The 20,686-nt window shown below is 39.7% G+C and overlaps 1 protein-coding gene across 1 annotated transcript; it reads left to right on the top strand.

The window, feature by feature from the left end:
* Positions 1–2,204: 2,204 nt before the first annotated feature.
* On the top strand, positions 2,205–12,202 carry SNRNP27 (small nuclear ribonucleoprotein U4/U6.U5 subunit 27). Its single transcript, XM_032873720.1, has 6 exons — positions 2,205–2,288; positions 3,313–3,433; positions 4,260–4,372; positions 6,041–6,120; positions 10,743–10,807; positions 11,793–12,202. Exons 1-6 carry the CDS (start codon positions 2,255–2,257, stop codon positions 11,845–11,847), a joined length of 468 nt encoding a protein of 155 aa, XP_032729611.1. The 5' UTR covers positions 2,205–2,254; the 3' UTR covers positions 11,848–12,202.
* The last annotated feature ends 8,484 nt before the right edge of the window (positions 12,203–20,686 follow it).

Here is a 20,686-nt window from a genome sequence, read left to right as displayed (position 1 = left end):
CATCAAGTTTTTCCCATTTTAGCAACTATTTCTCAAGTGCAGCCACTTTCCACCTTACCTACGGATACCATTTTAGTACATGCCAGTAATTTCCAATCTAGATTATTTTACCAGCCTCCTATTATATCTCCCCTCTAGTCAAGTATCCACATCAGTAGTTCTCTGAATAAACTCAAATCTGATTCCCTCCCATCCTTAAAATCCCTCAAAGACTCCTTGGTGCCTTTGTCTCACAATAACTCTTCATCACAACCCCAGTTTACAAACCTACTCCAGCCTTTACATTTCCTTTCCCTTGCTTCTTGTCTCTACAATTCGGTCTCTACCTGGACAATCTCTTCCATCTCTCCCCACAAATGTCACCCCATTCTCCTGGCTAATTTCTACTCCTTCTTAAGGTCTTGTTTGGACATTATTTCCTCTTAGAGACTTCTTGCCAATCCTCCCCCTCGAAACTGTTAGGGACCTGTCCTACAGTATCTAATTCTTTACCTATAGATGCACTTGCACACTATTTAGGTGTGTGTATCCCTCGCTGGATTGCAAATTACTCAAGAGCAGACTTGTGTCTTTTTCACTGATTAATCCTCTGGTACATAGGTGTGCAACCACCTTCTTTATCAAAGTTTCACAAGCCAAGGCAATACTGCTCTGCTCTAATGACCCCAGGACCAGGTACCAAACAACTTGGGATAGCCCCTATGTCCCAAAGCTCACTGAAATTTTTCTAGCCAATCTTAAATCTCTTACCTCGGGGTACATGGGTGGCTCAGTCAATTAAGCTTCCAACTCGATTTTGGCTCAGGTCATAATCTCAGTGTCATGAGATGCAGCCCAGCGTCAGGTTCAGCTGGGTGTTGGGCACGGAACATGCTTGAGATTCTCTCTCCCCCTCTTCCTCTACCCCCCCCCAAACAAAACCTCTTAGGCTTACCCTGCTTCTGCTATTCCTGTGTGCATAAAACCACAATAAAGGCTCTCACCCATGTTTTCCCCTTGCTCCTTCTGACTCCTGACCCACCCTAGCGCTTCCCTGTATGGACATAAACTTTGTGTATGGTATGTCTAGAATTGGTTTGGTATAAAATATTTTATGCGTGTGGGCAAGAATTAGGAAGAAAAATGGGAAAATGAGAACTGTATCAGGGTGGAGGATATACAGCTTTTACCAGGCCTTTATATAATATCAAGTAGATATTAAGATATTTAAGATTTTGTCAGAGAGAGAACAAGAAAATGAGCACAAGCAAGGAGAACAGCAGGCAGAGGCTGAAGCAGGTTCCCTGCTGAGCAACAAGCCCAATGTCGGATTTGATCCCTTGACCCTGGGATCATGACCTGACTCAAAGACCGACGGTTAACCGACGGAGCCACCCAAATGTCCTTCAGTAGCACATTTTTAAAGCCCATCATGGATGCAAAGATGGGAAGCCCCTGGGAAAGCGGGGCTAGAGGAGCAGAGATGATAACTCTGTTCTCACCAGAATCTTGTTACCAAAATGGAAGGTTTTGTTCTTTGTTTTTCCTACTCAATACCGTTTGCCAAATAACCAAACAGTATTTGAGGGCAAGCAGGTTATTTATTCAGTAGCTAGAGAACAGAGAAGGAGAGCTCATGCTCTATAGGCACATTTTTCCTATTTATTAGGTCTCATGGTCAGCGTTTTATGGGATTAAGGTAATTAAGGGGCTGGTAAGCAAGTGGACCTTGGGGCTTTGGGGGTTGGGGGGTGTGGAGAGGAGACGTCTCAGAATGAGTGCGCCAATTCTTTTCTTCCCTTTAAATGGGTGCAGTCAGATCTATCATGGCACTGATAGCTGTGTTCTCTGTTAATACAATTAGATGTCACTGAGCCGGAGGCTATGTGTGGAGGGTTAGCACGGCGGCTGAACTGAACCAAACCGGTGGAAAACTGTGTCATGGGGTCTTGTTTGGAGTCTATGGCTTCTGGTATCTGGCTTTAGTTTCTGGTGGCAAGCAGCATCTGCCAGCAGGACTCAAAAACTGGGCTATGTAGCTTGTATGGAGCTTGTTAGAGAGTCTCAGGTGTTAACGTCCACGCTCAAAAGTCGTGGCAGCCTGGTAGGCTGCACGATTCTAGGCGGGCTCAGCGCAGCCTCCCTTCTTTACAACCGGAACCCTCCAGAGTCGTGTCTATGTTTTCCAGTCGGCGGTGAAAGCTCAGTACCCGATCTTCCCGGAAGTTGTTGCGCAGTCGCTTCCGGGGCAGGGTGAGGCGAAGGAAGATTGCGAATGGGTCGCAGTCGCAGCCGCTCCCCACGGAGGGGTGAGTCCAGAAGGAATTTGGCTGGTCTGGGGCTTGGTCGGAGGCGTGGCCCCCCTCCCTTTTCTCACCCCAAGTACGAGCGCAGCGGAGAAAGGGGCCTTTTTCTCCTGAGGTGGAGAAGAGTGGGGTTGTGTGGGGGTGGGGGAGTACGAAGACTTGAGCCCTGTACTTTTCAGCCCTCCGGTGTGAAGGCAGTTTTCCCTTCTCTGAGTTAAGAGTTTGGCGGACTCTCTGTCAGACTCATACAATAACTTTTTATACTTGTGACTGAAGGATTTAGAATCAGACCACGGTTCCCTCACTTAATTTCTGGGTGGCTTTGTGCAAGTCATCCGGCCCTTCTGAGGCCGAATTACCGTAATTAGACATTGGGGTAGTACTACCTATCTTTAAAAACTGACGTGAGAATTAATGTCACATTCCATAACACTCAGCATGTGGTAATGGCTAGTTCTTGAATGCTCATTGTTCGTTTCCTTCCCAGTTTATGTAATAGGAAAAGCGATATGTAGAATTTTGCGTCCAGGGAGCGCATCTCGTGATATCTTCTGGCACCCACCCCCATAAATAAGGCAGTGGGAAGTAAAGAACAGGACTTCGATCAGGAGATCTCACTTAGACCCTCTGTTCTTCCTCTGGTTGGTTTTCATCACTTTCAACTAGTCAAGACTCTAAAGTTGAATGAGGCCACGATCCACATACGGCTATGGAGCACTTAAAATGTGCTCAGTACGAATTAGGAACTGCTGTTTAAGTGTAGAATACACTCCAGATTTCCTATTAAACACCAAAAAAAAAAAAAAAGTCATCTCAGTAATTTTTATATCGCGTACATGGCGAAATGATAATAGTTGGGATATATTGGGTCAAATAACAATATTAAAATTAATGCTACCTGTGTCTTTTAATTTTTTTAATATGACTCCTAGAAATGGCTGGCATTATGTTTCCATCGGACGGTGCAGCTCTAGAAATTTGAAGTAATGTTTTGCCTCTGCAAAAAGATTTTGTGTGTTTGTATTAGAGCGCAGGCGGTCCCGGTCCACGTCCCGTGAGCGAGAACGCAGGCGCCGAGAAAGGTCCCGGTCCCGGGAGAGAGATCGGCGAAGGAGCCGCTCTCGATCCCCACACAGAAGACGCTCCAGGTGAGTGCAGAAAAAACCCAGAAGTTGTACCGGCCCCAAAGAAACTAGTCGCTGCCCTTGGATTTGTTTTTATCACTTACCGGGAATTTACAGTTTCATGAAATGAGGGGAACTTAAGCCCACCTTATTTTAAACTGAACATTTACATTGGTAAGACGGGGTTAATCACACACTATGCCATAGAGTTGCCTTGAGGAGGCAATGAGAAATAATACATGAAAAACACTAGCGTGGTGCTTTGCAGGAGTAGGAAGTAAAGGTTTTGTATTTTGGGGTTTTTTGGTTTGTTTGTTTAAGGTTTCATTTTTATAAGTAATCTCTATACCCACTGTGGGCTCCAACTCGCAGTCCTGAGATCAGGAGTTGCATATTCCATGGACTGAACCAGCCAGGTGTCCCTGTTTTGTTTTTACTAACTTTTCGGTGATGAGGGTTTACTCAAATATATAAACAAGAATGTGACATCTTGAAAGAACCTTAGAAATGGACTCTTGATTCTTAAGTATCAATTGCTGTTTAAGTCAACTTTTTTGTGTATTTGTAATTGTTAGAAACTTATTTTTCTGCCTTACAGAAAATTTTTTCAGCCCTAGCTGTACTGAGACTGATGATTAAAGCAATAAATTACATTTTTGGCTTTTTGTTAACAGTGAGGGCCTAGGCAGAACCTTCTTCCTTGTTCTGCTATGGGGAATGGACTCCTCGTTCTCTGGAACCTGGCTTTTGTTCAGCCTTAACCTTTTTGGAGCTCATGTACATGTTTGCCGGTCAACACAAGTCATCAGTTATATCTCTGCTTCTGCTGTCTTTACTTATTGAATATTAGGTCCCCAAGACGACATAGATCCACATCTCCTTCCCCTTCTCGACTGAAAGAAAGAAGAGATGAGGAGAAGAAAGAAACAAAAGAAACAAAGAGCAAAGAACGCCAGATTACTGGTAATGTTATTAGATAAATAACTGTAGGAAAAACACAGCTGTGTTCATATAACTTTAGTCATGATAAAATTATAAAAGTGTTATTTAGGGACATTTAAGTATTAGTTTTTTTATAGTGTTCATTGCATATGGTATTGAGATTTTGTTATTATTGTACCTTAGTGAGTTGCTGGTTTTCTGTGGTGCTCTTGATATAAGAAGGACAGTTAAAAATGAGAAGATTCTATTTTGGAAGTACCTTTAAAAGTAGTGTTGTATCTGACATTAAAAGTGGTCCTGCCCAAAGGCTCCAAGCATGTCCGTTTTGTTTTTTTTTTTTTTTTTGAAAGATTTTATTCATTTATTTGACAGACAGAGATCACAAGTAGGCAGAGGGAGAGAGAGGAGGAAGCAGGCTCCCTACTGAGCAGAGAGCCCAGTGCAGGGCTCTATCCCAGGACCCTGGCACCATGACCTGAGCCGAAGGCAGAGGCCTTAACCCACTGAGCCACCCAGGCACCCCAAGCATGCCTTTTTTAAGCATTCTCTTCTGATGGAGGATGGAGAGCATATTTCCTCCGTGCATCTTAAGTTACATTTTGTCCAAACTGAGGAGGAATTTTTTCCAATTTCCAAGTCTTTAGCTAATTGTTTGTGTGTTCTCTGTTGCTGAGATGGAATAACTATTTTTTTTAAAGATATTATGTAATTTCAGAGAGAGAGAGAGAGAGAGAGAGAGGGCAAGCAAGAATATGAGCAGAGAAGAGAGACAGGGGAGAGGCAGAAGCGGACTCCCCGCCTAGCAGGGAACCCTGCCAGGACCCTGAGACCATGACCTGAGCTGAAGGCAGACGCTTAACCAACTGAGCCACCCAGGCACCTTGAAATAATTGTTAATCTGTTGCCACCACCCTCTTTATACAGGTCATGTCCCATGTCGTTGGCCCCTGCCCCTGGGTACAAAAGTTGAGCCTTCCTATGAAACCTTTCCTAAGCCGAAATGGCATAAAGCAAAGAGTCATGCTTTCTGAAAGTTTGTGGTACACCACTTTGCTTTTACAGAAGACCTACATTATGGGGCGCCTGGGTGGCTCAGTTGTTAAGCGGCTGCTTTCGGCTCAGGTCATGATCCCAGGGTCCTGGGATCGAGCCCTGCATCTGGCTCCCTGCTTCTCTCTTTCTCACTCCCCCTGCTTGCGTTCCCTGTCTTGCTGTGTCTCTCTCTGTCAAATCAATAAATAAAATCTTTAAAGAAAAAAAAAAGACCTACATTAGTACAGTAATTTCTTTTTTCTTAAAAAAAAAAATCCTCTTCACATTTCTTTTGGTTAGCAAAAAAAGTACTAACATAGGTCTTTTTTTTTTCTTTTAAAGTATTTATTTTAGAGAGTGTGTGTGTGCGAGCAAGCACAAGCAGGGAGGGGAAAGGGAGAAAGAATCTGAAGCAGACTCACACTGAACGCAGAGCCCGACATGGTGCTCGATCCTACAACTGCAAGATCATGACCTGAGCCAGAACCACGAACTGGATGCTTAACTGACTAAAACTGACTAAGCCACCCAGGTGCCCCTAATGTAGGTCTTTTCTAAAAGCAAAGTGGTATACCACAAACTTTGGGAAGGTGGGATGCCTATATATAAAGTGATAGGAGTTAAAAAAAATTTTATTTTTGTGTTATTTTTTTGCAGAGGAGGACTTAGAGGGCAAAACAGAGGAAGAAATAGAAATGATGAAATTAATGGGATTTGCCTCTTTTGACTCCACAAAAGTAAGTAAAACATGTAGCCAGTTAAACATTCTGATTTGAATTAATCCATTCATACTGCCACAAATTTCCATATTATTTTACTGTTGCTCATAATTTCTTCCATTCACACAAGTTTTTTCCTTTAGAAGACATGAAGTATCTGTGTGAAGAGCATTGAGAGCACAGAGAAAGAAGCCCAAAGCTGCCATTAGAATTTGGGGAGTGTTTGCCTGATGTTTAATTTTATCTTCAGGGTGATCAGATGAAGAGGAGGAAGATCATTTGAATAGAGGGAAGAGCTCATGAGAATGTATGTAGGTATGAAGGAGCATAGTGTGTTGTGGGAATTTCAAATTCAGTGACTAGTAAGAGGTGCTGATGGGCTAGAAGTGAGGTTAGAAAGTGGGATAGGGAGCAAATTTTGGAAGCTTTTGATACTCTTACCCATGCTAAGGAACTTAGAGTTGATTCTTTAGGTGCTGAGGAGAAGAAGCAATGATACGTGCATTTAGAAAGATGAGCTAGGGGGCGCCTGGGTGGCTCAGTGGGTTAAGCCTCTGCTTTCAGCTCAGGTCACGATCTCAGGGTCCTGGGATCGAGCCCCACATCGGGCTCTCTGCTCGGCAGGGAGTCTGCTTCTCCCTCTCCCTCTGCCTGCCTCTCTGCCTACTTGTGATCTCTCTCTGTCAAATAAATAAATAAAATCTTAAAAAAAAAAGAAAGGAAGAAAGGAAAGAAAAGAAAGGAAAAAAGGAAGAAAAGAAAGAAACATAGAGAGATAGAAAGATAGATAGATGAGCCAGGACAACATGGAGGACAGATAGGAGACAGGTTAGGTTGGAGGCAAGGAGAACTGCTGGGTCATGCAAATGAAAGATGATGAAGGCCTGAACTGAGGCCAGAATATTGAGTCTACTCAGGAGCCAGAGTTGGTGGTGGTGGTGGGAGTGAGTAGTCTTTGAGGACTCCAAAGTGATAGGCTGAAACACTAGGAAATGGGGTTAACCAAGAAAGGGTTCTAGGACAGAGAAATGCTGTTAAACAAGAATGAAATTCAGCTGCAGAGAAAGATGACATTGGGTAGCTGTATATATATCTCAAAGCTCAGAAGAGGGGAGAATTGGAAAGTGAGTTTCCTAGCCTTGATCATAATACTGAAGAGAATAAGGAACTGGGGGAGGAAAAGGCAGTTTTTGAAAAAGATGATGAGAAGGGATTATAGGTTTGGGGGGGTGGGGTAAAGAGTAGAAAGAGATAGGGAGATGGGAAAGAAAGAGAAATGGGGGGGAGGGGAGATAGAGGATGTGGAAAGAGGAGAGGAGAGAGAAGGAGCTAGTAAAAATAGAGAGTATATGTGGAAGGAATATATATTTTCTTTGAGAATATAGTTTAAAAACATTCTCTAGAATTTTAAGTCCATTTAGTTTTGTAAATGGAAATAGGTTCTTAAGAAAAAATGTCAAAAATAATCCAAATCTTGTGAATGGATTGGGATAATCTCAGAATCTGTAAAAGTTTCTTCCTAATGGTTGTGATTGTATAGAGCTCACATTTTTTTTAATTTTAATTTTAATTTTTAAGATTTTATTTATTTGACAGAAATCGCAAGTAGGCAGAGAGGTAGTCAGAGAGAAGGGGAAGCAGGCTCCCTGCCGAGCAGAGAGCCTGATGTGGGGCTTGATCCCAGAACCCTGGGACCATGACCTGAGCCAAAGGCAGAGGCTTAACCTAATGAGTCACCCAAGTGCCCCTAGAGCTCACATGTTTTTAAAATGACAGTGTATATATAACCCAAGAGGAATACTGAGGCATGACTGTTCTGAGGTAAGAAAATTAGGAGCTCTTGTTCTCACAAATGGTTATTCCCCATTTTTGAATTTAATGCAGTTTATGTATCTGGTTTTTTTCCTTGAGTACACCAAATCCGTATTTGTTTTGCCAAAGAGTATTTTATAAGTGAAATGCTTTATTAATGTGTACACTGAGTGAACAAAAATATCTCCAAAGTAAAGCAACTGTAATTTTGCTGTTGTTAGAAGAATAGGGAGGGGAATCTATCAGAATTATTTTTGGGGGGCTGGGGCTGGAGCAGAGGGTTTCTGTTGTTTGATGTTAAGTTCGAAATTCTGAGAATCAGATGTAAAAATGGAACCATACTTTTTTTTTAAAAGATTTTATTTATTTATTTGAGAGAGAAAGAGCATGAGCAGTGGGGAGAAGCAGAGGGAGAAGCAGGCTCTCAGCTGAGCAGGGAGCCCCATATGGGCCTCAATCCCAGGACCCTGGGATCATGATCCTGGAGCCATACTTTCAACTGTAGTCTGTGCTGAAGGTGTTTATTCATAAAAGAAAAAAATAGTGGCGCCTGGGTGGCTCAGTGGGTTAAAGCCTCTACCTTCGGCTCAGGTCATGATCCCAGGGTCCTGGGATCGAGCCCCACATCAGGTGCTCTGCTCAGCAGGGAGCCTGCTTCCCTTCCTCTCTCTGCCTATCTCTGTCTGTCAAATAAATAAATAAAAAATCTTTAATAAAAGAAAAAAATAGGTGAGAATTCATACATCCCGTAAAAAAAAGGTGTACCATGAGAACAAATGATGTCATTTGTTTTCTTAAGGACATCTACAAGGATGTTAATCTAGTTTATATGCAGTTAGTTTCATGGCCATCAGTTGTAAAGCTTCTCTGTTCATTTGCCTTTCAGTAATGTGTATCTTGTGATATTTCATCATAGGTCTATGCTACTTTTTCATGTACCAGTGTGGTCACTTATTTTCCCTTAAATTTTCACATTCTAGAATGTTTCAGAGTTCGGTTATGTTTGTTAATGGGTAATTTTCTATTTTAGCATGTAAATCAAAACAGGCTAATAATATACAACTCTTCAAATAGTTTTCAAAAACCAGTAATCCTTTAGGAATTGAACTTAATAAAATAGTTAGAATCATTACTTTTTTCTAAGCCAGTCTTTCGAAATCATGCCTGCTTTCTATTTTTGGGAGGGTAAAATTATACACCTCAAGTAATTTACCCAGTATTGTACTCTCCGCACCCTCCCAACAATGTAGTGAAAACAGGAATAGAAAAGTAAAACCAAATACATGTATTTATTATTTTTTTAAGATTTATTTATTCTAAGTTTTGGAGAGCGTGCAAGCAGGAAAGAGGCAAAGGGAGAGAGAGAATCTCCAGCAGAACCTCCACTGAGTGTGAAGCTCGACACAGGGCTCAACCCCACAACCCCCAGATCGTGACCTGAGCCGAAATCAAGAGTCAGACACTTGATCAACTGAGCCAGCCAGGTGCCCCCAAATGCATTTACTTTAGCTCCACCTCAAATATATACCTGACCTGTGCATACCTTTAGGGCAGTGGAAGGAAAAGAATCCTTTTTTTATCCTAACAGAGATACCTAGTAAGTGTGCTATGCAGATAGGGTATACTCCCATGAGTAATGGTGGGGGAGGGAGGGAGGGAATTGGAGGTCACATGTGTATGAAAGAGATGGCATTGATCGCTGGTGTTCATATATTTAACAGTCATTTTCTGAGCGCCTGCAAGTTCAGTGGCCTAGGGTGTGAGAATGCAAAGGTAACTGATATCCATATCCCTCCATCAGGAAGCTTTCAGTCTCAGAGAAAATAACATCATGTATATACATCATGAAAATGCAAGGTAGAAAATGGAAGGTATTATGAGGGAAGCACAGTTAGCAGTCTGGGGAAGCGTAGTGGGTGCTTTCTGCCAGCTGAACCACTGGAATTGGCCCTTGAATGGTGGATAAGAACTAGATGGTTGGGGTTCTTGGATGAGGGTTGAGAAGGCAGTTTAGACATGAGAAACAGCAAATGGTGAGTTAACTTGGCCAGATCAAAAGACCCATAAAGGAGTTAGTGAAAAAGAAGGTAGATGCCACATAAGAAGGGCTAAGATAAAAGTGACACTTAACATTAACACCTGTTATTCTGCATTCTGGGTTTTTAAAAGATTCATTCATTCATTCATTCATTCATTCATTTATTTTAGAGAGGGGAGGTAGGGAGAGGGGCACAGGGCGAGGGAGAGAATCCCAAGTAGACCCCCCAGCTGAGTGTGGCTATCTCATGACCCTGAGATCACGACCTGAGCCAAAACCAAGAGTTGTATGTATAGTCAATCGACTGAGCCACCTAGGCACCCCTGTATTCTGATTCTTGATTGAAAAATCGAAATTTTAAGGCCTGTGCAAGAAAGGAGATCTGAATGAATGGTGACTGTTCCAGCTGTGATTTGAGCTGTGAGCTTAGGTCATAAGTTAAATTTTCCTAGAGAAAATATCCGTAAGTGGTATTTGGTTTCAAAGAATTCTTGGACCAAAAAAGATTAAGAACCTATTTCTCTGCATGCCTTGCATATAAATATATATACCATGAATGTTTGCTGGCTTGGATATTTGAATATGTTAGATTATGTGTGACTGTAAAAATGGGAACAGAGTTTTAATACATGGGAGTTCATGGAATATCATCAGTATCTGAAAATTCTCTCATTGGGCTTCACCATTCTTAAATGAATTTTGCCATTTGAGTATGTTTAGAGGACCCAGCTCTTTGAGGCATTTAATATATCCTTCCCATTTTTTATATTTGTTTATTGCTTTTCTCTAGGGGAAAAAGGTGGATGGTTCTGTAAATGCCTATGCCATAAATGTGTCTCAGAAGAGGAAGTACAGGTATGCTTAGCTCCCATGACTATGTTTGAACTAATGATAAAAATTAGGTGCTTGGGAAAGTATTCATGAGATAGCTGTGTTTGTAGGAAATGTAGCAGTTTCGTATAGTTCCTTGTTTTGATCTTCTTTGCTTATATTCTGGTGTGTTAGAATAATTTCCAATTTACATGTGAACTAATAACTATTACAGAGAAGGCTGTTGGCTTAAATTTTTTTAAACTCAACATTGTTCTTTTTTCAAAACAGCATATTCTCAAGTCTTTAGGCTTTAATTTTATTACATTTACAGATTTAAATTCGATCCCTCCTGAATTATTAACCTAGAATGATTGTGTAAGGATTTCAGCTACAAATATATTTTTCTGTTGAGTATATTAAGTATTTTAAGGCATATTTTATCAATACCACAGAAATAAACAATCCATACCTGAAGTTTCACTGAATTCATAATGACATCTTTAAATGCCTTTCTCTCAGCCTTTACCAATGATAAAAGATTAGTATTCCAATTAGCTTAGAATATGTATAATGTGATCTGAGAATGCTGTGAGTTAAGGTGAGGACTGGAATCATCATTAATGGCCCTTTGCAAAATTATTTTCAAAGACAGTCTAAATGAGGAGAACTAGTACAATATGCAATCATATTTACATGATGGGTACCTATTTTAGAGCTCTTCTCTATTTCCTTATTATTACCTGTAAGTAGGGATTTTCAACCCTTTTTTTTTTTTTTTTTAAGTCTGTAGAACCTTTCCAAATAATTTTGGAAGTATATTTCCATCCTTCTATTTGGATTTTAAAGAAATCTGAAAGGCTTTAGGTTATTTTGAAAATGATATAATATCCTTAATGTGCATTAAATAACCATGAATACTTTTGCCCTAGACTTTGCCAATTTAAAGATGATTTATATTATTATTTTTTTATAAGAGGAGTCCAGAATTTTTTTTTAATACACAATGAGTTTTCTCTTCTCATCATAGGCAGTACATGAATCGAAAAGGCGGATTCAACAGACCTTTGGATTTCATTGCATGAAAACTGAAATGATAAAGAATGGTTTTTTTCCTTTACCTTGTTCAGAAGAGTGGATTTTGTATTTCATATGTAATATGCATAAAAAACAGGATCACAGTCCTTCCTCCTTGTAAAGTAAGAAAATTTTTATTTATGATGTATGCAGTTCACATACCCTGACTCACAAAAAAGAAAGTTAAATACTACATTTTTTTCTTTTAGGAAATATCATTTGGGGCAATCAGCCCCATTTTTTTGTTCTTATTATTGTGGAATCTGTATATGTTTTCTTCTTGGGTGCACGTTAGGACTTTTTTAAACACATAAAAGTAATTTGGATGTAAGTTTGTCAAATAAAGCAATATTTCTACCCTTTTGTATTTGATAAATATTTGTATTGCTGTATAAAATTTTCCCCCTACACAGTTTTTTCCCCCTATGTAGATTTAGATTTCATTAGTAACTTACCAATAACTGGGTTTTTTTTTTGCCCCAATTATTTCCTCCATTTATTGTTTTTCCCATTTTAAAAACTATATATGCTTATTATATAAAAACTTGGGAGAAACCAAAAAGCAAAAAGAAGAGCCAAAAATCACCTATATCTATCCCCAGAAACAATATTTTGGTATATGTCTTTCTAGCCTCCTATGGTATATATTTATTGTCCCTACCCGTTATATCAGAATTTATATGCTGTTTTCTTTTGCTAATCTTTTTTCTCCCATGTACTGTGAACAGTTTTTAATACTTACGTGTTATTTAGAAACTTAACTTTTAGTTAAATTTAGCTACTTGGTTGTACCATAATTTATTAACTAATCTTTTATGAACAAACATTGGCTTCCCTCCCATGACTTGCTGTTTTAATTAAAACTGTGAGTAGTATTCCTGTTACATACATCTTTTTGTACTTACTGCATTATTTCCTCAGGTTCCATTCTTAGATGTGGCATTGCTGGGTGAGATAAAGGGGTGTGTGTGCATGTCTTAAGGCTTTTGATATATGTATGGCTAGAAAGGTAACAACCATCTCTCACCAGTAAAGTATAAGCATTCTGATTTTCATATGTGGGCACCAGTGTCAGGTGTAATACTTTTTTTTTTTTTTTTTAAAGAATTTATTTATTTATTTGACAGAGAGATCACAAGTAGTCAGAGAGGCAGGCAGAGAGAGAGAGGAGGAAGCAGGCTCTCCGCAGAGCAGAGCCCGATGTGGGACTCGATCCCAGGACTCCGAGATCATGACCCGAGTCAAAGGCAGAGGCTTAACCCACTGAGCCACCCAGGCGTCCCTAGGTGTAATACTTTTTTAAATTTCCAATCTGGTAAACTAATATTTGGTTTTAATTTGTTCAGTTGCTAAGGAGGATGAACATTTAAAAAATGTGTTGGTCATATATATATATACATTTGTGTGAAATGCTTATTCCAAGTCTTAGAGCCACTTCTTCTTTTTTTTTTTTTTTTTTCTTAAAGACTTTTTTTTTAATTTATTTGACAGAGATCACAAGTAGGCAGAGAGGCAGGCCCAGAGAGAGAGGGAAGCAGGCTCCCTGCTGAGCAGAAAGCCCAGTACGGGACTTGATCCCAGGACCATGAGGTCATGACCTCAGCCGAAGGCAGCGGCTTAACCCACTGAGCCACCCAGGCACCCTTTGGAGCTGCTTCTTTTGGCAAGCTTTTCTTTTTCTTAGTTGAGGGAAACCCTTTTTATACCAAAGATGACAACCACTACCCATTCTGTTTCATACCTTGCTGATATTTGAGGTTCTGTGGTTAAATTTTATTTTACTTTATTTTTGAGTAAGTAATACAAACACATGGAACACAATTCAGACAGAACAAAGGGTATATAGGGAAGAGCTAATTGTGCATCCTTTTAGAGATATTCCATATATGCACAAACGTATGTGTGTACATATCTTTGTTATTCAGATATAAGCAGACTCTACACACTATTCTGCACCTGTCCTTTTTTTATTTACTAGTACATCCTAAAATTATTTCTTTTATCTTTTATTTAAGTAGGCTTCATGTCTAGCATAGAGCCTAATGCAGGCTTGAACTCACAGCCCTGAGATCAAGACCTGAACTGAGATCAAGAGTCTGGCACTTAACCACCTGATCCACCCAGGCGCCCCAGGATTGTTTCTTACCAGTGCATTTAACACTGCCTCTATTTATTAAGGGCAGCAGTCACGGCTCATTATAGGACGGACTGCAATAGTCCTTATTTATGGGCACGCATATTTTTTTTTTTTTAAGTCTTTCACTATTTTTAAAAATTTGGGGGCACTTGGCTGGCTCATTCAGTGGAGCATGTGACTCAGGGTTACGAGTTAGAGCCCCACATTAGGTATAGAGATTACTTTAAAAAAACTTTAAAAAAAGGATTCTATAATCACCATCCTTGTATGTAAATGATTTTACAAGCATTTTTAGCTGGATTATAAATCATTATTACATCTAAAATTTGACCACCTGTTGTAGTTCTTTAAAAATTTTCCTGGCAAATTCATTTCCTGCAAAGAAAATAATAGTAGTGTGACTGCACTGCATAATACAGTGCACAGAGCACCTTGGTTTATTTAATCCGTAAGAGATAGAGCAGGTACTATTATCTCCATTTCCCAGATGAGAAAGCTGAGGCTCTTCAAACCATAAAAGCAGGAAATACTGGGATTTACGCTACATCAGTTGCACAGTTTGTAATACCCATTGCACGAATGTCCCTGCTCCCAGGTGGTTAGATTATTTTGCTTGGAGTTTTTTTGTTTTTTTAATTTTTTATTTTTTATAAAAAATATATTTTTATCCCCAGGGGTACAGGTCTGTGAATCGCCAGGTTTACACACTTCACAGCACTCACCATAGCACATACCCTCCCAATCCCATCTTGTTTCATTTATTCTTCTCCTATCCCCTTAGCCCCCCATGTTGCATCTCCACTTCCTCATATGATAGTTGTCTTTCTCCAATTGACTTATTTTGCTATTGCTTGGAGTTTTGCCACCTGAGCTGTTTGTCTCTAAATTATCCACAATAAAGACTATTTCTGACCACATTTGTGCACACTTAAGGAAGGCAGATCCAGCTGTGGTTTTAATAAGGAAGCTAAAACTTCTGGGATAAAATAATATACCCAAGACCACATTACAAATTTTTGGATTGTCATCTTCGTGTGGTGTTAATAGAGATTTGACTCAAGATCCCCAAAGCAGCATGCTTGGTAAAAAAATAACGAGAATACCTTGTAGGTTAATAGGTTTGCTCTCCATGAGCTAACACCAAGAAATGGAAGAGGAAGACATCTGAAAAGCCAGCGATAAGACACCTGTGATCCTAAAGGAAGTCCTGTTTTTGTTTATTCATTTGGGTTTTTTTTTTGTTTTTAAGATTTTTTAAACTTATTTTAAGAGATAGAGCATAAGCAGCAGGGAGGAGCAGAGGGAGAGGGACAAACAGACTGTGCTGAGCGTGGAGCCCGAGGTAGGGCTCAGTCCCACGACCCTGGGATCATGACCTGAGCAGAAATCAAGAGTTGGGTGCTGAAGAAACTGAGCCACCCAGACACCCCAGAAGTCCTGGTTTAAAGGAAGTTTTATCCATCAGATCATCTGATTCTGTAAGAACAAATACGGAGCATCTTTGTCTTCCTCTAGCAAGCTGCTGCTTCTCAGACATAAATTGTACCATATTTTCTCTTTCTAAGTATCTAAATGTTGGAGTGTGTTGGGGTTTAATTCCTGGACACTCCATTGTCTTCCTTACTGAGTCTCCAGTGTGGCTTCCAGCTTATACTTCCAGCCTAGCCATTTTATTGAATTGTAGGCTTGTGCAGTTGTGCAGTTATGTGCCTAGATTATTAGGCACCTCAAAGTTAAGGTTAACTCAGTTCTCATTTCCCTGCCCAGCCTTTTCTGAGGCTTCCACATCTCAGTAAATGGCCCATCCTTTCACTCCTTTGCTCAGACCAAAATCTGTAGGGTCATCCTTGACCTCCTCTCTTTCTCATACCCCACATTCATTAGCAAACTTTTTGGCTCTAACCTCAATATATTTTGCATCCAACTGTTGCTTTTTTCCCCCCAGATTTACTGAGGTATAATTGACATACAAAACTTTAAGATATTTAAAGTATACATCATGGTGATTTGATAGACATTGAATCTGACCACCTACCACCTAGACTAACATAAGTTATCTCTCTTGCTTGGATTACTGCAATAGCCTCTCTTGAAGCAGCAGAGGCAAACCTTTTAAAATGTGCATCAGGTCATGATTTCAACTCAATTCATGATCTCAGTGTCATGAGACCAAGCCCAGTGTCAGGTTCCATGCTGCAGAGTCTGCTTGGGATTCTCTCCTCTCCGTCATGCCTACCCCACCCCCCACGCCCATGCACTCACTCTCACTTGCTCTTGCTCTCTGTCTCTCACTAAAATAAGTAGATAAATCTTCTTAAAAAATAAGGTCCAGTCCTTACTGCAGTGTACAACCCTATACAGTCTGAACCCTGGCTTCCCACAGTCTCACCTCCTTGCTGCTGCCTTTAACCAAGCTCCTGACCTTGCTGTTCCTTGAGAACATGTGTGAATGTAACTCAGTCTTTCCATTTGCTCTTCCTCCTGGAATGTTCCTTTCTGCTTCCCGACTTCCACCCTGATTTGCAGGGGTGGCTTTATGTCTCTGCCCAAAATAAGGTCATTCCTGACCATCCTATCCAAAACAGCAACCCTGCTTCCCTCTCTATCCCTTTACCCTGTTCTACTTATTTTAACATTTAAAAAAATTGAGAAATTCACAAACCAAAAAATTCACCCTTTTACAGTGGTACCATTTCAGTGGGTTTTAGTATATTCAGGGTTTGGGGGTTTTTTTGTGTGTGTGTGTTTTTTTTTTTTTTTAAGATTTTATTTACTTGAGAAAGAGCACAAGCAGGAGGGACTGAGGGAGAGGAGAAGCAGGGTCCCCACTGAGCCACTGAGCAGGGAGCCCAACATAGGGGACCATGACTTGAGCCACCCAGGCGTCCCTAGTATATTCAGTTATGTATCACCACTGTCCAATTACAAAATATTTTCTTCACCCCAAAGAGATCCCATACCCAATCAACAGTCACTCTTCATCCCTCTCTGCCACCCTCATTCCCACCACCCCTGAAACCACTAATGTATGTTTTGTCTCTAAAAATGGGCCTCTGGCACCCAAAAATGGGCACCCGGGTGGCTCAGTTGGTTGGGCAACTGCCTTTGCCTTGGGTCATGATCCTGGAGTCCCAGGGTCAAGTCCCGCATCTGGCTCCCTGCTCAGCAAGTAGTCTCCTTCTCCCTCTGACCCTCTCCCCTCTCATGCTCTCTCTCACTCTCTCTCAAGTAAATAAAATCTTAAAGATGTGCCTCTTCTGTACATTTCATATAAATTGAATCATACAGTATTTGGCCTTTTATATCTGGTTTCTTTCACTTAACATGTTTTCAAGGTTTGTTCCCATTGTAGCATGTGTCATTACTTCATTCCTTTTTTAAGTCAATTCATATTCTGTGAATCTACCACATTTTTACAATTCATCAATTGGGCATTTGTACTTCACTTTCTGGCTTTTATAAGTAGTGATGCTATGAACATTTGTACACAGGTTTTTGTATGAACATATTTTCAGTTCTTTTGGGTGTATAACTAGGAGTGGAATTGTTGGCTCATATATTAATGTTTGACTTTTTTTTTTTTTAATGTTTGACTTTTTGAGGCACTGTCAAACTGTTTCCAAAAGCAGCTGCACTATTTTACATTCCCACCAGCATATGTGAAGCTTCCAGTTTCTTCATATGTTCTGCAAAGTTTCCTTTTTCTAGTAGCAGTTATCACTGCTTGACGTGCTGTATTCATTTATTACAGTCTGGTTCTTACACCAGACATCCAGCTCTGAGAATCAGGGCTTCTGTCTTGTTTGCTGCTGTAGCCCCAGCACCACATAGTGCTTGGCACAGAGTAAAGCACCCAAAAATATCTGCTTAATCCATGAGAATAGTTCAGTAACCTTTTTTTCATTTAACCACTTCCTTTGATCTTTATGTTAACCTTTAGTTACCCAAGTAATAAGTGGACACATTTTTTTCCTGTAAAAATTTTAAAACTTTAAGACAAAGCTAAACCCCTTTTGAACAGTCCTGGTCCTGTTGCCCCTCTGCAGTGTATCCTTCCAGACCTTTGACTGTATATATAACAAAGTTGCAAAGGAGGAAAGTACATAGTTTGGGTTCTTTTTTTTTTTTTTTTCCCATAAATAATATGCTATAGGAACATTTTACAGCCTATTTACTCAACACTGCCTTGGAGATCTTTCCATGCCAATATATATACCTCTGCTTTTTCCAACTGCTACCACAGTGTTTTGTGAAATGTACTACCAGTTTGTTAAGCTATTGCTCTGTTTTTAAAGTCACAAATATTCATGGAGTAACTAATTTTTGGAAAGCAGTAAGGTTTTTAAAGCTTGTATCATGATATTAGATCATCTGATAATACGATATCAGAGCATCCAAAGTAGCCACAAAGCAGGGGATTAATATTATGGACGTAGCAAATTTCATTCATTTTTATACTTCAAAGAATAAAATCAGTTCCTCAGAAACATAAAAAACAAAATTTATTTTAATGTCATAGTGGTTAGGTCTCAAGCTTAGTTACAAGTAGGGTTTTTTTAATTCCCTCTCCCAAACTCCCAAAAGTTTGGAACTTTTTAGATATTTAAGGATTTTATACCACAGTAATCTTCCTGCCACTCTGAAGGATTCACTGAAGAGGCATCTCTATTACAATTACCGTAACATTTAATGAACCTGCCATTCAGCATTAGCGTTTACATAGTATTCTATGCGGTCCTGGAACAGAAGCCGCTCAAGGGAAGGAGGCTGGGTCTTAGCCTTTTAAAAGAAACAGTTAAGATTATCTAACAAGTATAATACCTTCTGTGTTTATGCTTCCCCATTTTCAGCATTTTCTTTCTCTTTCCCAAGTCTGTTAGTTTATCTTGATAAACTTGATATCTCGAGCTAGTGTTCAACAGCCCATATTTGTGCATAACTTTTTATTTAAAGTCCTGGTCACAAAGTTTAGGTTCAAACATTCTGGAATTCCCATTTTTTATTTTTGGGTTTGTGTCTAGTGATCAGTGCTTTTATTTACTTATTTATTTTAAAGATTTTATTTATTTATTTGACAGACAGAGATCACAAGTAGGCAGAGAGGCAGGCAGAGAGAGAGAGGTGGAAGCAGGCTCCCCGCCGAGCAGAGAGCCCGATGCGGGGCTCGATCCCAGGACCCTGGGATCATGACCTGAGCTGAAGGCGGAGGCTTTAACCCACTGAACCACCCAGGCGCCCCAGATCAGTGCTTTTATAATGCGTTTGAGGGACGAGGTGCCGGGGTCACCACTTATACTTTGTTTTAGGATTTTTACTTCTTTCTACAAAACCTGTACTTTTAGATTATCTTAAGTAGACATTGTGTACGTTTGTGTAAAATAATTTCTAGAAAAACAAAACAAAATCTTTGTTTTGTACTACTTGATCTCCAGTAGATGGCACCAAATACCCTTGAAAATTCATGATACTAATTCCTAGGCGGTGGTACTGGCTAATTGATCATTTCTTCCACCACCACTACCACGGGATAAAAAAAGTCCATCTTTCATCTAATTCTGTGATTGTTATATGACTTAGTATTTTGTCCATGGTTTAAAATAAACCTGTTAGTGGGCACCTGGCTGGCTCAGTTGGAAGAGCATGCAACTCTTGATCTCAAGGTTGTAAATTCAAGTCCCATGTTGGGTGCAGATATTACTTAAGAATAAAATCTTCAAAAAAAAAAAAAAGATAAACCCATTGATATTTAAAGTATTAATTTTCTATTTCTGACAACCTTTTCTTCCCTTTTTATGTAGTGGTTTTCAATCACATTGATTCAAAGGGAAGGATCATGGTACTGAAAGAAGACTGGGCTAAAAAAAAGTTGAGGATAAGAGACAAAGAATAAAGAAATATGCTGAATATTCATGATAAAGTCACAGAAAATATATAAGTATATAAAATCCAAATTTAAGATAATGAAGTGTTTTTACTATTATCAGTTTTAGTACTTTAGTAGGATTGTACTCATTTCATTATGACTTTCAAATTTGTATTACAAATAACTTGCAATTTTAAAATGCTTATTAAATGGGGCACCTGGGTGGCTCAGTTGGTTAAGCATCTGCCTTTGGCTTAGGTCATGACTTAGGGTCCTGGGATCAAGTCCCACATCTGGCTCCTTGCTCAGCGGGGATGTGCTTCTCCCTGACCCTCTCCCCACCCTCTTCCCACCGCTCAAGTATTCTCTCTCACACCCTCTCAAATAAATGAAATCTTGAAAAAAAAAAAAAAATACTTGTTAAAAATGTTATATCCCCATTCTCATTTCTCTTTGTGCTTTCTTTAATACATTTATCTTCAGTGTATTAGCAGTCATAAAAAATAAGCTTTTAGATTCAATTAACCATTAAAAGCAGAAAATGTTTCCTATAGGTCAGGCATGCTTTACTACATTTATTCTACTTGTTAATTCTGTTGACTTTAATTTTAATGGATTTGTCAACCATGAAAAAGGACACGTTTAAAAAAAATTCCCATGATTACATGTTTTTCTTCCTCTCTCCCCAGTGTTTGAGTGTCAGTGTTTGTGACTTAGGAAATCTCTTTCTTAACTCTTGTGTAAGGCATTGGTAGCATGGGCTCTAGGCGAAACAGATCTAATCTAGGCTCAGTCTCCATCTCTGGCTAAATGGATGACAACGGAAGTCATTTAGCTTCTCTGGGTC

Source organism: Lontra canadensis, unplaced genomic scaffold (genome assembly GCF_010015895.1).
Source record: "Lontra canadensis isolate GAN:19392208 unplaced genomic scaffold, GSC_riverotter_1.0 scaffold50, whole genome shotgun sequence".
In the NCBI taxonomy this organism is placed as follows: Eukaryota; Metazoa; Chordata; class Mammalia; order Carnivora; family Mustelidae; genus Lontra; species Lontra canadensis.
Note: the sequence above shows the minus strand (reverse complement) of the source record. Positions and strands in the feature narration are given on the sequence as shown.

Coding starts and splice junctions, on each gene's coding strand:
- SNRNP27 (XM_032873720.1), top strand. CDS start 2,255: ATGGGTCGCAGTCGCAGCCGCTCCCCACGGAGGG. Junction 3,434..4,259: donor CCACACAGAAGACGCTCCAG/GTGAGTGCAGAA, acceptor ATTGAATATTAG/GTCCCCAAGACGACATAGAT. Junction 10,808..11,792: donor TCTCAGAAGAGGAAGTACAG/GTATGCTTAGCT, acceptor TTCTCATCATAG/GCAGTACATGAATCGAAAAG.